Source organism: Hyperoodon ampullatus (genome assembly GCF_949752795.1).
Source record: "Hyperoodon ampullatus genome assembly, chromosome: 20".
In the NCBI taxonomy this organism is placed as follows: Eukaryota; Metazoa; Chordata; class Mammalia; order Artiodactyla; family Ziphiidae; genus Hyperoodon; species Hyperoodon ampullatus.
This window is the reverse complement of record NC_136933.1, coordinates 11,760,191-11,779,045: the sequence shown is the minus strand read 5'-3', so window position 1 is coordinate 11,779,045 and position 18,855 is coordinate 11,760,191. Positions and strand designations below refer to the sequence as shown.

The window sequence follows — 18,855 nt, the reverse complement described above, 5'->3', positions numbered from 1 at the left end:
AAAACAAACAAAACGAGATATTTCTAGTGGTGTGCCAGTGTCCCTGTGGAGGAAATGAAAGGCAAATGTTGACATGCTAAGTAAGCTTCATTTAGGTTTCTTTTGTGCCATGTTTGTGAATCTTTGTGCTGAGAAAATTTGATTGCAATTTGAGAACCAATGGATTATCTCAGAGCGTACAGGAAGCAGCTCACTTGTACTTTCAAGAGATGCTTTAGTGAACTAATTTTTTATGTCAAATAAGGGAAACTGTGAATTCGAAGTCTTCCTTATTGTGATTGTGTGTGTTGTCTGAAACCAGACTCCTTTGGCTCTGATCTTATAGTTTGGCTTCCAAGGACTGTGCAGGAAAGCGTCACAGCCTTGTAGCTCTGTGAGATAGGTCACAGAATTATATTGCTTTAGATGATCAATGATGTAGCACAGATTTCCTTACTGTAAACAGTCTGTTTATTTGACTCTGGTCATTTTCTGCCTCTTCAACAAATTTGTGACGCTGGGAACGCTAAGATAAGAAACTTGCCTTTCTTAGTCTTTCCTGTGGGGTAGCAGTAAAATGATAAGGATTGTTAGTTGTTAGGTTGTCGGTGGACCAGCTTAAAAATGCACAGAGCTACACACGCTTTAAAGATCCTCCGAAAGTCAAACTTGGGCCCTACTGAAGGAGGGATTGCAAAGCTGGTTATTTAACTATAGTAAGCAAAACAGAGACAGATTTATTTAACTTTGATCTGGTTGGCCTCAGTGAATTGAGAAGCCTCCCTTCAATCCTGGCATGCACTTTTTAAGTGTCATTCAGTTTAATAAGTTATCTGTGAATAAAATAGAAAAATAAGGAACATGGTTACCAGAAAAGCTGACCTGCCTAAATAACAAAGAAAGACACTTTTGAGGTCCCGAAAGGAAACACATTTATTTCATGATTAGTTCTGCTAGAGTGTTTTCTTCTTCACAGGAGACGTAGGTTTTAAGTGGCTTTGTGAAAAGTAGATGATGGGGTACTAAGATTGGTATAAATTAGGGCTTTGTTCAAAAGCAGTGCTTTACGTTTTATGCGATGCTTAAAAGTTTTCCCACAGCTGTTATTGTTTAAAACTAGTTATAATCAAGTGTTAACTAACTCATCTTAGCTGGGAATTTCATCCAGTACAGAACATCGAAATAAGGTCCTTCTCTCAAAGGAAGAAAGAGAATTTTAGTGACATCAGTTAATTAAATGATTGTAATTCCATTTGAACAAAGAAATAATGGTCATAGACACATATTATTAACACATCAAGGCCATGCTAGTGTCCTAAATTTACTTAAGTCATGAACACATCACAGGAGAAGAACCCCATTACCATAGGAAAATAAATAAATAGAATATCAAACTTTCAGTAAGTGGGTGTTTCTCCGGGTCTCTCTTTAAGCGACATATTGGAAGTGAATATGGAAGGTATGGATAGCAAATGAAGGGGAAAAGTAAACCCTGCTTTCTGACAACAGAAAAGATCAAATTTATAAACTTATGTCACATGAAATTTGCTACAGGTCAATTAGGTCAAACTGTAATGGATCCATTTTAACCCTGTGTATTGATGGCCTTAAGTGAAGCTTGCAGAACAGCTTCTCTATGTCCGTAAGTGAGATGTCCTCATAATTGGGGACAGCTGTGCTGACAGCATTAATTAGGCAGGCCTGTTGAACACTTATCTTAAAGCTGCCAGCAACGGTGCCGTGATTGACTCCAGCTTCTCGGCGATCTGCCTTTACACCTGGAAAGAACATCAGTAATCTCTTAAGGCCCTTTTGTTGCCATGTCCCCACGTGGGAGCTATTGCATTTCAGTGAACGCTGGAGTGATACACAGTCCACCCCTGTGGCATTTGGTAGATGACAAGCAATCACACAGTTCAAAAAACATTTTTTTGGTATAATAATACCAATTTCAAGTATTCTGTATTGTTGTTGGTTTTTTTAACATCTTTATTGGAGTATAATTGCTTCACAATGGTGTGCTAGCTTCTGCTCTATAAAAGTGAATCAGCTGTACATATACATATATTTCCCTGTAAATCATCAAAGTAACTTAGAAGAGTCAGCCATTTTCATATCAACTTTCTCTCCCAGACTATTTTTTGCACTTGGAATATGCAGAAATGATCTGTCCTGTGGTGTATGCCAGGTTTTATCAGGGAAATATGGACACTATTAACATATCGATAAATTAAATCTTACGTTTGACATATAAACGTATCCAACAGAGCAGATTATTCAGTTGATTGCCTAGGAGTTAAGAGCAGGAGCTCTGGAGTCAGATTTCCAGGGTCCAGATACTGGCGCCACAATATGCAAGCTGTGTGACTGTGGGAGGTTGCTTTACCTCTCTGTCTCTGTCTTGCTATCTGTAAACTGGGAATCATGGTAATAATACATATTTCCTGGAATTGTTACAGAACTTAAAAGAGTTAATGAACATGACATTCTTAGAGCAGTGTCTGGTTCATAGTAAGTACTCAACCATTGTTAGCTATTATTGGGAGTTTATTGCTGAAAGTACTAAGAGAACCTTATTTTAACTTCATCTCATAGGTCTTGGGACCACTATTATAGTAGTTTTATAATTTTATCTTTGACCCTCAACCTATGAAGTAACTGGGTCAAGCACTACAGAACTGTATAGAAGAAGAAGATTGCTAATTTCAACAAACATAATATCAATTTCTCAGGCTGAAAAATTCTCTTACTAAAAATTCTCTTAGTAAATCTGAGCTCATTTCCCTTGTGGAATTGTATAGTGTTGTAAATCTCTCGCAGACACATGTGGAGAGGTGATCTAGTTGATATAGCTTATTATAAGACACATAAAATTACCATAGTGACTATGAAATGGAATAATCATTCTAGATCTTTAGTCTGCTATCCTCCTCCCCTTTTGCTTATCTCCACCTCAAACTGTGCAGAATCATCCTCCTGGAGGGAAAAGTCCTGGGTTTAAATCCAGGTCTGCAGCTTGACAGCCTTGTGACCTTGAACAAGTGCCTGGATAACCCCCCGTATCCTCACCTATAAAACAGAAAGAATAATTATCCATCCTACAAGAAACACATACAAGGACAAGAGAAGAGGGAATTTGACACAAATGGTAAATCTGGGATATGCATTGATCATAAATAGCTTAAGAGTTAAGGGAACAAATTTAGACCTTATAGACTGGGGTCAATCGATGAAGACAATCGATCAACTTTGATTTGAAGGCAAAAGAGATAATATTAAAATATGTCTGCTTCTCCTGCTGAAATGGAAGAACAGTCTGGCTTCTGTGGGAGACTCTGAGATAAGGTAAATTAAAGGAGATGGGGAGGAACACAGTTGGAGGACCAGCATCTTAACTGAGGCAGGAGTCAAGTAGAGAACACTCTAACAGGGATGACCAGATAAGAGAACTATAGGAGAATATAAAAATCGCAAAGTAAAGGCAGTGCTGCTTATTGGGCAATTTTCCAGTAAATTTACATTTCCTCCGTATTAGCGTCACATGGCAGAGAGTGTAAGAGTCCTAATTCAGTGGAATGCATAAAAACAAAAAATAACATCACTGGGGCCCTTTGATCTCAAATTTAAAAAGTCTTTTGAGAAGGTGGGTGTGGACTTTGGAATAATGTTTGGACTGGGTCTCTTCTTTATCAGTATCTTCTAGATCCTTCCTTCTACTTATTTTTTCAGCAAACACTTAGGGTCTTACTTTGTGCTAGGTCCCTGAGATCCTATATATCTTCCATCTGATACCTTTAGACATTTGGATGTTTGGATATAGTGCCAATCAAAATGGACACACCACTACCACCACCATCAAAAGCCTAAGCCTCCCGGGCTTCCATGGTGGCGCAGTGGTTGAGAGTCTGCCTGCCGATGCAGGGGACATGGGTTCGTGCCCCGGTCCGGGAAGATCCCACATGCCGCGGAGCGGCTGGGCCCGTGAGCCATGGCTGCTGAGTCTGCGCGTCCCGAGCCTGTGCTCCACAACCGGAGAGGCCACGACAGTGAGAGGCCCACGTACCGCAAAAAAAAAAAAAAAAAAAAAAAAAAGCCTAAGCCTCCAAATAGGGACCATGACCGCCTACTAATGACTGCTCTTACCTGACCTCCTTTGATTGGATAGGGATAAATTCCTTAAATGGTTCTCTTTTGTACATGTGCCTCTTCAGTGCAGCCTGTTGGGTATGGTGTTTAGCTGTAGAATGTGATAAGTCATTTTCTATGACCTTAGAATAAGCATAGTTTTTGACTAGCCCGGTTATGGCTCATACCCTAGAAATGAGCATTTAAAAGAATCCTACTGTTCAGTCAACTTGTAGCAGTGAACTGTGGGAAGGGGAACTTTGAGCTTGTCCATGTGTGAAAATCCCCACCGGTGGAGACTGAAATATTTGGGAAATCAAGTTTAACACCAGTAAGATGCCAACTTTGGCTGTAGAGGTACTACCGTTGTGAATAATAGAAGTAAAATGCTAAATATCAGCCCTGGTTTTATTGTCTTCTGTTGTATAATGACACCTTCCATGCAGATGTTAAGAGGATTGTTCAAAATGCTGATAAAGATGTTATTCAGTAGTTCACACATCCTTGTATAAGGAGGTGGACATGGAACTGCTAAAATGGTATTTCTGGGTCCAACTATCTTCACTATACTTTGAAGCCTATTCTCAATGTGTTGACTGGTTTAGTTTGCTGCCAGTATTAGGGAGTCAGCTTGAGAATACTTTAAAATAAATCCCTGAACTTTATAGTGACTTTCTCACAAGTGGAGGCACCTACATGCTTTATCTCATTCTCCAGATATCCTTGCTGAATACACAGGGACACGTGGTAGTTTCCCATTTAAGCTCACGGGGAGCTCTAGTTAACCGGAGTTAGGAACAGTCTATCTGAAGGATGATTCGGCTGGACACAGGGCAGCGTGAGCAGCAGGTCACCACATGTGGCCACAAACAGTGACCTGTGGGACGGTCCTTAACATAACTTAAGATCACACACTGCCCCAGTAGCGATAGTTTTAATCCCAGGTGTATTGGGAAATACCATTGCCACTAGAACTTGCTGCCTTTTACATGGCTGTATTTACAAAATTGAAACCTGATAAGATAAATTTTCCCTTTTATAGTCAAATTTGTGAGTGCAGCCCGGAAGAGACGACCAGATGGCAAAGCCTAAACTTTATCTACTCTCTTCATTGTGACCAAAATCTTCTTGAGAAAGGAGTTTTAGAGACTTTCATCACTTATTTACCTTTAACATGACTATAAAAAAGAAAGGACATCCTTCTGCGTTGAGGACTGATTAATGATATTTGTGTGACTTTTATCAACTAACGCAATTGCCAGTCACCAGTTTTCACCGTGAGATCTGCACGTGTGCGGTATCAGGCTTTTAAATAGTTTTATGCAGGGAAGTGTTCACTGGGGTCGTAGCTGAAAGCTCACGGTTATTTGATAATATTTTGCAGGTTTCCTGTTTAGTTTGTTCAGAGTGTTGACGCTCCTCAGATTAACTGCACAGACACGGAGAGTTATAACATGAGCTAGCTTTGCATTGTCAGCACCTTCAAAGAACAGAAATAATTTATCTAGTGTCCCATGCTATCGGCATGTCTCAGCAGCATACACATGCTAAAATTTGTTTCCTGTTCTTAACAATACAGCACAATATTTGATATAGCAGTGCTGAACATATTAAAAAAAAATAAGTGCTCAGGAGACAAGTAAAACAAGAGGATTGCTTAGATGAATGGTTCTTCTTACAAATTTATTTCACCTTTATTACAAATATTTATTCACACATGAAAGTATTGGAATAAATGAGCCTAGTGCCTTCAATTTTTGTGTGGTGAGCATGTAAAATAATTTTTTTGGATTGCTGCCACAATTTTCTTTAAAGCCCTTTGAAACACTTAAAGCCTGTAAAAAGGAGTGCCGGTAAAACATGTGACATTGCTCTGAGCGTTTTTGAGTTTATATTTTTATAGGCTGCTCCTTTTTGCACTTTACTGTCTGTCTCTATTGATACATTTCTAAGGGTGTGGATATATTCATATTAATGTCAAGCAGGTTTGAAATAGATTTAGGCAAAGACTGCTTAAAACTTGCTCTATCATTAAATTGTTTCAGGGTGTGGAAATGCTGCCTCTCCAGAATCACAATGAAAGCAGAATTATGAACTGTGGTAGACCAAATACAATTAAATCATTCCAAAGATGCTCAGACCACTTACTGCATTGGAAGCATTAACTTAGCATTGTGTTTGCCTTCAACCAATTTTTAATTAACAAACTATTTACTCTTAAACAAGAATTGAAAGGCATGTACATTTTTTTTTTACAGTTTCAAAATCCAAGCGAAAAATTTTGGCAGTTTTAAACTCCAAGTACTCACTTTAAAAAATTGCCCCAAGGTTTAGAAACTACCCCTGGTCTTATAAAGTTATACCTGAGTGTTAGAAAGTACTTGGTGGCGTACTTTTTCAGTGAAATAAATGAGATTATTTCATGCGAGTAAACTGTATACGTGAGAAACATACATACTTTGAAAATATATTCTAGTAACATATAGTTATTATTTTGTAATCTAATGGAAGAAAATTTACTCTATTGAAAATTGTCTCACTATGACTAGAGGAGAAAAAACACACAGACCATATATGCTCAATATTAGTTTGTATTTTTATCAAGCCTGTGAAATACCCAGGGCTATTCTGTTAGGATGGTTATATGAGAGGACAAAGAAGAATTTATGTTGTTGCCCAGTCTATAGGATGCTTGCATTTGGGCTTCACCTGGAGTGAGTGAGGAATTTTTATGGTACTTTTCTAGAAGGTACCACTGACCGCAGAACACCCATGAGCCAACAGTGCAGTCATGTGGCTGGGTTGGTGGGTCACAGATTTGTTTCTCCATTTATGGAGAATTTTGAGTTAACACCTTAAAACAGCTGTTCTCTGAAAAGCTGGGTATCCTCATGTCATAGGTGATTTCCCCTGAAGACATGCAGGGACATTATGACAAGTGGACTTCTAAGGAGGCAAAGTCAGAGTAGCCGGGAGTTTCTGCGCTTGTGACAGTCTTGAGACTGCATGCACATGAGAAGCTCAGGCTAGTCAATAGAGGTATATCCAAATCCCAAACATCAAGAAATGTTTGTACAATAGGGTCAGCTTAAGGAGTGGATATTTTAGCTAAGAAAGACCTTGTATCTGAAGGTCTGTGCCTCGTTACGTCATAGATCATCTCTTAAGGGCAAAAGATGTACTGGTCTTTGCACAAGAACCCCCAAAGGAAAGGATGGATGTGTTGATCTGCCAGATGAGGGATTATTTTCCTTGCACCAAAGGACCTAGTGGGGTTGGAGCCCCAAAGTCATGGTTATCAGGTTGAACATATGAGGATTTCAGTGCCATACCACTCACAGAATTTAAATGGAGGATATAGTCTTAAGAGCTACATTTGTAAATTATAACACAAATATTCCCAAGAATCTCCATGACTGCAAACTTAGCCAAGACTTTAAAAGTACTTAATGAAATCCTGAGGCTTTTTTCAATGGCAGAAAGACCAGATGGAAAAGGCAGAAAAACTAAGAGAAACCACGACTCCTTTTTTCCTTTCTTTCTTCCTTCCTTCCTTCCTTCCTTTCTTTATGCATGCATTTCCTTGTTTGCTGAATCATGTGAAATTTCGTTGTAGACATGATGACATTTCACCCCTAAATACTTCAGCAGATACTGCCTGAGAACAAGGGCATTCTTCTGCATGACCACAATGCAGTTATCACACTTGAGAAATTTAATTTTGTTACAATACCTTTATTCAGATTTCCCCGATAGTCCCAATAATGTTCTTTAGAACTATTTTTCCCCTAAACCAAGGTCCAATCAATCGCTACACATTGCATTTATTTGTCAAAGTTTCCTTTAATCTAGATCAGTTTCACAGTCTTTTATCATTCGTGACATTGACATTCCTGAAGCCTAGACCAGTTGTTTTTGTAGAATATCCCTCAATTTGAATTTGTCCGATTGGTTCCTCACATTTGAAATCAAGACTCTTAATAAAGAAATAAGAAATAAATAAATGAAGACAGGAGGGTAAAGGGAAGGAGAGGTGAGAGAAAGGCAGGGGGGAACAGAATAAGAGAAAAGAAAGTAAAAAGAGATGCAAAGAAATTGCATGAAGATTTCAAACAAGAAAACAATATCCAGTAGATCTGTATTCAGGCTGTATTGATAAGCAAATGAATGGAGTGGTGAGTGAGGGAACATGGTATTTATTGAGAGTTAAGGATATCTGAAATCTTGTGTTCAGAACATTTTGCATAGAGACAAGGGAAGAAACCTTGAGAGTCTGGGTTGGGTGCCAAGTTAAACACAAAATTAAGTGAAAACAACAAAAAAATTCAAACTAGTTCTTTTCATCTGTACATTGAAAAAATGAGGTGTTTTATTTTTCTTAATATATGTAAACCAGTTTTTGGTGCCACTTAATGCCAGCAGATTTGTTTCTTTAAAACCCTTCACCAGGTTTACAAAATTGAAAATGATCTTAAGGCGTTAATAGGAATATACAAATACTATTCCAGATACATGAGAATTTAGTGTTTTTTAAAACCTCCGAAACAGAGATTCGCAGACCGTATCTTAAAAGGAAGACTCCTAGAAAAGCTCTTCAGGAAGTGAATCTTATTTTCAAGCTGTCAGAAAAAAAAAATAGAGAAAATCATCAGGTATCAAAGGCTAAGAACAGCTGAAATACGTTTCCTAACTCGCTGCTGTGTCTCCATATTTGGTGCCTGCTTCTCCGCCTCCTCTCCAAATAAGTAAAGAGGGACACATAATTGTAGGAATACTGCAGAGAAGCCACACGTTCAAATACTTTTTGCTGTACTTTACTGGAAGTTTTGTATGCTCATTCCTGACATTTTGGGAGGATTTTCTTGGTAAGGGCAGACTTGTAGAAAAACAGAACTACCCGGGGTAGGAAAGGTACTCCATTTCCTGTTGGTGTCTAACGTGGCTCTGACTGCTGTCCTTGGAGCCTTGAGGCTATATGCAGTGAATAATTGCTCACTGGATCCAGGAGGTGCAGTCTCCTTTGGTGAGTTTGAGGAATTAACTTCCCATTAAGGCTTGAACTGGGGCAGAAGTAGACTTTGTAGTTGGCTTTTCTAAGACTCAGTGGAAACAGAGATGTTGAGATCTCAGGTTCTGCTGTGTTGATTAGTAAGTGAAATTTTGTGTGTAGAGGAGAATCCATTTGTTATGCTTTTATTTTTTAAACTGTTTTATTACGAAAAAAATCAGACATACTGTCTAGAAATGTACAACAAATCCCTGTTTCTACCTATTGCCTAACTTCTACAATGATCAGCTTCTTGGGAAAGTTTTTTTCATTTTTATGCCTACCCATTCCCCGCTACCATTTCATGTTGAAGTAAATCTCAGATATTATAACATTTTATCCATAAATATTTCAGTAGAGAATAGATATTCTTTGAAGCAGTCTTGCTTAAAGTAGGAGTGGTATATGCATTTAATGTAAAGTGTTCTACAAATTAATGTACAATTTAAGTCTCTGTTGAGAAGGTTTAGAAGGGTGAAATCCAATCAAACTGATAACTTGACAGGAGTGTAGTGGCCTTCTGGAATGGTCATTCTTTGTTTGTGGAACTGTAACTGTAGGTCCAGTAAAAGAGTGATGTCACCAAAGAATTTCTGTCTTGAAGAAGTGAGCATTGTTAAGATTTATGAGTCCTCTTTGTTCTTTGGGCTACTTCTGGTGATAGGATAGTCTGACTCTCCAGAATGTTATAACCATGGACAAGAGATACTTACCTGTCTTTGAAAATAAACTTCCCATTTAAAAAATGGGTATGTTACCTGCTGTACCTATTCACAGAACTGTGATGAAGATAAATTGTCATCTGGGATATGAATGTGCTTTAGAAATAATGGCCCAGTTACATATTCTTTTTTAGCCTAGGATTTTGATTCTTTGAAATGACCAGTGTTCAGGATTTTTAATGGTATCAGAGAATGTAAAGATTGAGGAAATTACTATCTTGAAAAAAAAAATATATATATATATATAAAATATATGTATGTATAAATTTTGGGAATTTTTTAAAGAATGATTTTTTATTGGAGTAGTGTTGATGTACAATATTATATGTTACAGGTGTACAATATAGTGATTCACAGTTTTGAAGGTTATAGTCCATTTGTAGTTAATTTAAAATATTGGCTATATTCCCTGTGTTGTACAATATATTCTTGTAGCTTATCTTCTACATAGTAGTTTGTACCTCTTAATCCCCTACACTTATATTGCCCCTCTCTGCTTCCCTCTCCCCACTGGTAACCACTAGTTTGTTCTCTATATCTGTGAGTATGTTTTAAAGAATAATTTCATTACCTTAGTTCTCTTTTCTTTTTCCCCCTGAATATATTTTATGTGAGCATTTTATTCTTCTCTAAGTTGAGATACATTTTGGTTGACACCCCCACCTCCCCTTTTTCTTTTCTCTCTCAGTTAGTAAAGCCTTTGGGAATGGTTTCTTGATCAAGCTTACCAAAATTAGTATGTTTCTCTTGGAAAGACTACCAGGTGATCGGAACTTTTTTTCCTTCTCTTTTCTTTTTTAGCCTTGCCTCCCCGATTGAAAGAGATGAAAAGTCAGGAGTCTGCAGCAGGTTCAAAACTAGTGCTTCGGTGCGAGACCAGTTCTGAATACTCCTCTCTCAAATTCAGATGGTTCAAGAATGGGAATGAATTAAACCGAAAGAACAAACCACAAAACATCAAGATACAAAAAAGGCCAGGGTGAGTATCATGCATATCACAGCAGGGGCAATGCCTAGCAATACAATGATGTAAAATATAAAAGTTACAAACAGCCTGGCAAATAAGTACACCGTCAAAAAACACGATATATAATAAGTGAAAAGATTTTTCACTATATGGTGGCCAGAAATTGTGTCATTATATAGGAAAGAATTTAAAGTTTCTGATTCTTACAACTTGTGGACGAAGGAAGGAAAGGATGGATGTGGAAAGAAGTGTAGGGTGTGGGTGGAAATAGAAGGGATGAGGGAAGGTCGTATTAATAGCAGCTGTTGGGCTTCCCTGGTGGCGCAGTGGTTGAGAGTCCGCCTGCCGATGCAGGGGACATGGGTTCGTGCCCTGGTCCGGGAAGATCCCACATGCCGTGGAGCGGCTGGGCCTGTGAGCCATGGCCGCTGAGCCTGCGCATCCGGAGCCTGTGCTCCGCAACGGAAGAGGCCACAACAGTGAGAGGCCCGCGTACCGCCAAAAAAAAAAAAAAAAAAGCAGCTGTTGTAATACTAAGTAATAGGTGAGATCCTAAAATCCCATTTAGAGTACCAGTGCCTTGCACAATCAAAATCCTGACTTTGTTATAAAAATCAATAAATACCTAGATTTATGGAAAGAGTTAGAATGTAATCAGTCGCTTTTGAACTATTTTCAAGTAAAAGTTTAGTACATAAAATACCTAAGAAGAATGTTTAACTGACAATTCTATTAAACCATATCACCATTAGAGAAGATTAAAACATCCAGTAATCCTGGGTAGCAAGAAGCTTAAATTTTCCTGCCCTCCTTGAGGAGATCCATATTTGGGAAGGCTTCATGTGATTCCCTATAACATCTTGGTAGGTATGTTCTATACCTACTCTAAAATGGTGGTCTTTTATTATTCCTACACTCTTTTATTTATTTTATTTATTTTTTTGTTTATTTTTTGCTTTATAACAAATTTAATCAGTTATACATATACATATGTTCCCATATCCTACACTCTTCATTTTTATTTTTCTCCTTATTCAAGAAATTTTTCTTCTAATATCAAACTACATTTTGAAATTATGGAAGAGCTAAATATCTTGGATTTTTGCTTGTGAACAGTCCTTTAATCAATGTGACATGTATCATAGTGGCTCCAAGCTCCAAGATTACATTTTCTCTACTTCAGAGGATTCCAGTGAAATCCCAGCTATGATAACAGAAGCAGCAGTGAAAGAATCTCTGCCTGGACTTTGATTTCATAGGACATCTACCAAAAAGTCACATACTCTTGCATGAGCAAGAGCAAATGAAGTGATTATAATGGAAATTTAATTTAATCTTGAAGTGTTTAATGACTGTAATAACCATAATTAGGGATGTTTTTCTAGTTTCCATGGTTTTAGTAACTACGCTGCTTATCCTTGTTATTGATTGTGTCAGTACAATCTCTCGAATTGGAAGAAGAGTACAGCGTGAAGGCAATATCACTTTCTGTAGCAGGTGGCACTTCAAAGATGCAAAAAATAATGCTGTAAAGTGACAGGGTATTTTTATACATAATCTTATTTGTTTGTTTTTTACAACATTCCCCTAGGTAGTAAGGACAGTTTACTGCACATGTGACTCTCTAATTTTGCAGATTAAGTGATCAAGGGTCAAAAAAGTGTTGTCTTGCCTTGAGTCACCCAACTAGTTGTGACTAAGCTGGAACACAAATCTATTTCTTGGATTCCTTAATGCCTCATTCCTTCTTTAAAAATGGAAAGTAGACACGTTTAATAACATGTGTCCATGTGGGGAGGGGAGGAGATAGAGTGAACGAATTGAAAAAATAAGCCTGATTCTTCTAGAGAAGTTTCACAACAGCAAAAAATACTTTTAGATAGCTTTTAGTGTATGTTTTGCTTTTCATCAATTAGCCAAGTTAGTAAGAAACTCAGTTATCTGCACACGCAGGGTCATGTCTCATTCATTTCTATGTGGCTGTCATATAATAGCAAAAATAAGTAAGTGCCCGCGAATGCTAGGAATGTGGAGAAACGGAAGAATCCTAGGTGTTATCTTTGCACTCAGGGGGTCATAAGATTGTAGAGAGATTATCCAGTTCAGCCTTATATAAAACATAGGAGTTCCAGCGATCAAGTGCTGAAACCCTGCTAGGGCTAGGGAGCGTCAAGATTTTTAAGCAGCCCATCTGTTTACAAATAGTGATCTAAAAAATGGATTCGTTACATTGAGGTAAATTCTGCTTTATGGTAAGTCCAGATTGAATTAGGGAGATGAAATATCTGGCACTTCATATCAGACAATAAAACTAAACACTGAATTGTAGGTTACTGATGCTAAGTGCCGTGGGAGTTGGGAAGTGCGGGAGACCCGAAGAGATTCAGGAGTCACTGTGAGGTGGTGGATTTGACTCTGCTGAAGACAGAGAATCCCTCTAGCTGGATGGGTGCGGTAGGGTGGGTGCTTATAGAGAAGAGCAGAAACCACAGTCAGTAGCAGGTTCTGTTCACAGGGCAATAAAGAGGCCAGTTGGGTTGGGCCAGTGGGGGAGTGGATGGGAAATTTTGCCCTTTATTGGACAGATGCTGCGTGTCAGCCCTGGACTAGATGCTGGGTCCACAGAGATGAAGAAGAAGTGCTCTCTGCTCTCAGAGTATTGGTCTCAAGAGGGGAGGGAAATGTAAGCAGTTGTAATACTCAGTCGTAAATTCAACGATAGTGATGATCACGGAATGCTGTAGAACGAAGCTCACATAGGCCGGGGGGAGGACCCAGTCCAGGACTGTGGAGGCTTCCTAGAAAGAGGGGAGGAAGAAGAGAGGGAGGAGAGGATTATCTAGACTGAAGGAACAGAACAAAGCAGCTGCAGACTGCAGGTATTCTAGGTGAGGATGCCTGGAGAGAGGCTAATGAGGTTGGGTAAATAAGAGGACAAAAAGGAACAACCGAAAAAGTGAGTTGCCTGGAATGAATGTGGTTTTGAAAGCAAACATGTATAGGTAAAGAGCTAATTTGTTGCATGGCTTGGATGACATATAAAAGTGTCATTGCTATTCAGAAAAGCATTTTCATATTGGCTTCATAGGCCCAGACAGCTAAGAGCACTGTCTACATATTAATAAAATCCCATTATCCCGGAAAGGCCGATATTCAGAAATTACTTCTTTTAAACAATAGCCTTGCTGGAAAGAATTAAGTGGGAACAAGAAAGACTTTTATTCAAGTAATGTGGCTGTAAATTACTCTTGGCAAACCATTGAGCCTATTTGATCCTCTGAAAAATAAGATACTTTGTGTAAAGTGGGCAGCTACGGATAAGTGACCAGCTTATTCGGTTTCAGAATTGGGTATTCGGTCATTTCTGAAGTTGTATCTTTTAAAAAAACATTAGTGCTGTCACCTTTTTTAAAGGACCAAACTGAATCTAAATTTAATTAACATTTGCAAGATCCTCTATTTTTTCAACTTAGAAATATAAGAGAATGAATACTATTGTTATTATACCCATTAAAAAGTTAATATCCCGAGAATAAAGGCCATTAGGTTTCTTCCTGTAGATATAATGTTAATGAATGCTAACACTTGGACTTGAAATTGATCTGAATCTATGTCTTTTTTTTTTTTTTTTTTTTTTTTTTTTTTTTGTGGTATGCGGGCCTCTCACTGTTGTGGCCTCTCCCGTTGCGGAGCACAGGCTCCGGACGCGCAGGCTCAGCAGCCATGGCTCACGGGCCCAGCCGCTCCGCGGCATATGGGATCCTCCCAGACCGGGGCACGAACCCGTATCCCCTGCATCGGCAGGCGGACTCCCAACCACTGCGCCACCAGGGAGGCCCTGAATCTATGTCTTTTGTCTTTTCACAACTACTTGTGATTTTGCTGTAGTATCCAGTAAAATCACGACTTCAGGCAAGGGGCATGTTCAGGCTTAGGGTAAAGTCTTCAATAAAAGACATTCTTGTTTGTCAGCTTCATCTACATGACTCATAATTCTTCATTACAAAGATGTTCAAAATGTCAGTGGTTTGCAGTGGTTTCTTGCTTACTTGACTTAACTTTATCTTACTACATTTGCCCTTAGCCAGCAGGCCAAGAAGGGATAAGCTTTATCTTAAACTGTGATCACAAGCAGAGGTGAATTTTAGTGTGAGGTTTAGGATTTCCCTGGCATTCTCTTTATTTAAAGTAAAACATTGACCCTCTTCCAGTCCTTCATCTACGTTTCTTTTTCACATTTTACAATCTAGATTGTTCGTAGCAGCCAGAATTTCCTTTTAGTCCCTTAGTGGTATGAAAAGATTTTATACCAATAGGGAATTGCTATTATTTTGTAAAGTCTTACCCACCTTCGGCCCCTGCTCCTACTAATAAAGGACATTCCTACGTGTTCTTCCTATGATTTTGCATTCACGTGCGAGCCTTTGTTTATTTTATTTGGCTAAGTGATGTGTGGGACCAATGAAAAGAAATGGAAACTGCCCTGGTCTTAAGTGTCTGCTTATCCCCTTGTTCTCATTTCCTTTGCCTGGTGGAGCATTTTGATAAAGAAAACTGGTTCAAGAGCTTCGTGTGTGACAGATCATATTTGGGGGTCATCCAGTTGGCCTCATTTGCATACCTGTCCTACATCAGCCTTATTAAAGTCTGACTTCCTGTTGTTTGTGTCTGGCGCACACTTTTGGATGCCCTTAATTTTGTATCAGCTCTTCGTTTCTGTTCTCACATTTTTTTTTTTTTTTTGGCTGCGCCACACGTCTTGTGGGATCTTAGTTCCCTGACCAGGGGTCGAGCCCAGGCCCTCGGCAGTGAAAGCACGAAGTCCTAACCAGTGGACCACCAGAGAATTCCCTGTTCTTACACATCTTAATTTTGTTTAAAATCGATTCTAATTGATTTGGTCAAGTTAACAAAATTTTTTAAGGAATTATTTCTCCTGTTATCAATTGTTTCAGGTTTTTTTGACTCTATAATAGAAAAGGTTTCTACACATCCCCTTCTTTTATTAGTTGAGTCACTCTGACATGTCATTTTAACTTTATATGTAGGAAAATCTCAAATTCTTTGGGTATAAAACGGGAATACGCAGTGCCTGTTTCATAGCGTTTATGTGAGGCATTTTATGCAGTGCCTGGTTCTGTAGAGTTTCACAGTTGCTGCAGTGGCAAGTGACTTCATTCTGGTAGAACCAGATGGCAAGTGACATTCTCTAGTTTGCACTATGAAATCCCTCTCTCTCTTCTTTACCCTTCTCATCATAGGCAATTCAACAGTATCTGAAAGCTGTGTTGAACACACACACATGCAAGTTCATATGATTCCTTAGAGATCAGAGGAATGGAATTTTATAAACTGAGGTGATCAGTTCTATATGCATTTAAGTTGCCTTAGCCTGTAAAACATGGTGGAAGAATCAAGTTAAGTAAGAAAAACGAGATAGTAGCTAAGGGAGCCTTGAATCTACCTTGTCAGTGAGCACTCATTAGAAGAACACAGTTTGCATTTTGATATAAAAAAAGAAAAAGAAATTAATATTTATAACTGTTTGTATTAATTTATTGTTACATTGTTTTATTTTTTTCTTATTCCAAACCAATGCATGCTTATTATAAAAATCTTAAAATTGCAGGAACGTAGAATGTAATTATAATAATAGCCAACACTTATTTGGAGCTTACTCTATTTCAAGCATCTTTTTAAACATGTTACATGAATTAACTGTTTTAAAACTTTCAGAAATGAAAATCCGCCAAAATGTTCACCCCTCCCAGATCCCCAGGTAACTCATCAATTAAAGAGCAAAAAGTTAATTTTGTGATTGGAAGGGCGTTCATTAATTCTTCCAAGTTAACTTTCTTCTTTTAGGCAAGATATGGTAGCCTATTGAAGACAGTAAAATAAGACTATTATAACCATACTTATTAAAGCCCCGAATTGTTGCAGTGTATAATTTTTAAGAAGGTTTGTCTATTTCTACTCTCTCACTATTTCCCATTCCTGCTGTAAGACCCAAGGATTGAAGAATCTCATAGTTAAATGTATCATTAGAGTTCAAAGGGTCCCTTCATGTCCCTGGAGAATTTTGAGTTTCCTTTAAACTGCAAAAAGGGTTGCCAACCTTTCTGACATAAACACTTTCTCCCTTCATAATATTTTTAAATATGCATGTCTCATTTAAGCTTTCATTTTAAAACAGGGTTTGTTTTTTCAAAACTGATTGAAACCACTGATCTAATTTAATCTTTCTCTGCCTAGAGATATTCTTGTTAGGAATTGCTTGACAGGAGGCTATCCAGACTTGAATCTTTCCCAAGAGAAAACCTAACTCTTTCACACGACACCCTATCCATTTTTGGGTGCTCAAAAGGTTCTTCCTTATATATCATCCAAAATGTGCCTTCTTTTTCCTGTAAGACACCATTCTACCTTTAAGAACTTCACCAAATAATTTCCTTCACCAAATAATTAAATACATTTCATACAACGATGAAATGTATTTAAATATATCTTATTCATAGCTACCTGCCAGTGGAACCTCTGTTTCTTTAATAGCATCTTCTCTAGTGATAAGATTTCTAGGGCTTCCCTGGTGGCGCAGTGGTTGAGAGTCCGCCTGCCGATGCAGGGGACACGGGTTCGTGCCCCGGTCCGGGAAGATCCCACATGCCATGGAGCGGCTGGGCCCGTGAGCCATGGCCACTGAGCCTGCGCGTCCGGAGCCTGTGCTCCGCAACGGGAGAGGCCACAACAGTGAGAGGCCCGCGTACCGCAAAAAAAAAAAAAAAAAAAAGATTTCTAGGCCCTATTCAATTCTGATCACCCTCTTCTAAACTCCTCTAGCTATTGATATTTTTTAAAATCAAATACCACTTTGAAACATAATGCAATACTCTAGATGTGATTCATCCTGTGAGCAGTGTATTGAGACTTTTATCCAATTTGATTTGTGCTCTTTTAATATTAATTTGGCCAAACAGTGCATACATTTCCTTTTTCTTCTTTTTTAAATAGTTGTTTACAATGGAGTAATGTTAAACGCGTAGCTAATTGAAATCCTTTTTTCTGTATATATTGTTGTCAAGACTCATCCCTCCCAGCCTGTATTTCTGCTACTGATTTTTGAACCTGAGTATATTTGTTATGCTTAGCTTGATTAAATTGATTCTTGGTCTTGGCCCATTGATGCTCAGTCATAGAATTCCCAAGGGTGTCTCTACAGAAAGGATTCCTTAGTCACTTGTCATGCCTGCCTTAGAAATTCACTGTAACTCTTTGCATAAAATGACTTAAGAGGTAGGTTGTAAAGAACTCTAAGTTTGTTTAATGCAACACTTACTTCAGCATAGAAAATTACATTTTTTTCCCCTTGTTCTCTTTCTCTTTCTCTTTTAAGCATAGCATTTATTTACATTCCTTGGAATAGTATTCCAGTAAACACTGCCCAGGTCTTTTAGGAGAATTTTGATTTTAAGAACTATCCCTCTAAGATTAATTGTAAATTAATGTTAACTGTAAGTTTGATTATCATGTTTCTTTAAGAAGATTCTCATGAGAGAGGTACTCAAGGCTGGCAGAATTTAGAAAAAAAAAAAAAAAAAAGAGCAGCTCCAGATACAGGGTCATGAAAGGCTTGATGAAGGAACTGGCTCAGAGGTGGTCCTTAAAGATCAGCTCATATCTTGATGGGTAGAAATATGGGGCCTCCATTCTAGGAAAAAGAAGTAATAAGCAAAAGTACCAACATAGAAGGCAGGTAGGGGTGGTTCAATTCAGTAGACTGGAAGAGAAGAGTAGAAATTAAATTTTGCACAATTGATCCAATTTGATTAATAATAATATCTGACAAGAAGCCCGGAAAATTCACTTACAAATTAGGAAGGTGTAGTTTACGGGAGGTTTGCATATAATTCTGAGTTGCTGTCTTTGCGTCCTGCCTTTTCTCCCTGATGTCCTCCTCTCAAGAACCCAGGCAGTCAGTACCAGGCTCCTGTATACAAGGACACTGTGTTGTTGTT

At 38.3% G+C, this 18,855-nt stretch overlaps 1 protein-coding gene across 7 annotated transcripts in view; it reads left to right on the top strand.

Annotated features, from left to right (window-relative positions):
* The window catches only part of NRG1 (neuregulin 1), a gene marked incomplete at both ends in the record, with an annotated part of 1,029,698 nt that overhangs the window by 859,374 nt on the left and 151,469 nt on the right, over window positions 1–18,855 (top strand). For all 7 annotated transcript variants that reach the window (XM_079726577.1, XM_079726576.1, XM_079726575.1 and 4 more), the window contains one exon: window positions 10,675–10,852. In XM_079726577.1, coding sequence (XP_079582703.1) covers window positions 10,675–10,852 — 178 coding nt within the window. The remainder of the gene's footprint in view (window positions 1–10,674; window positions 10,853–18,855) is intronic.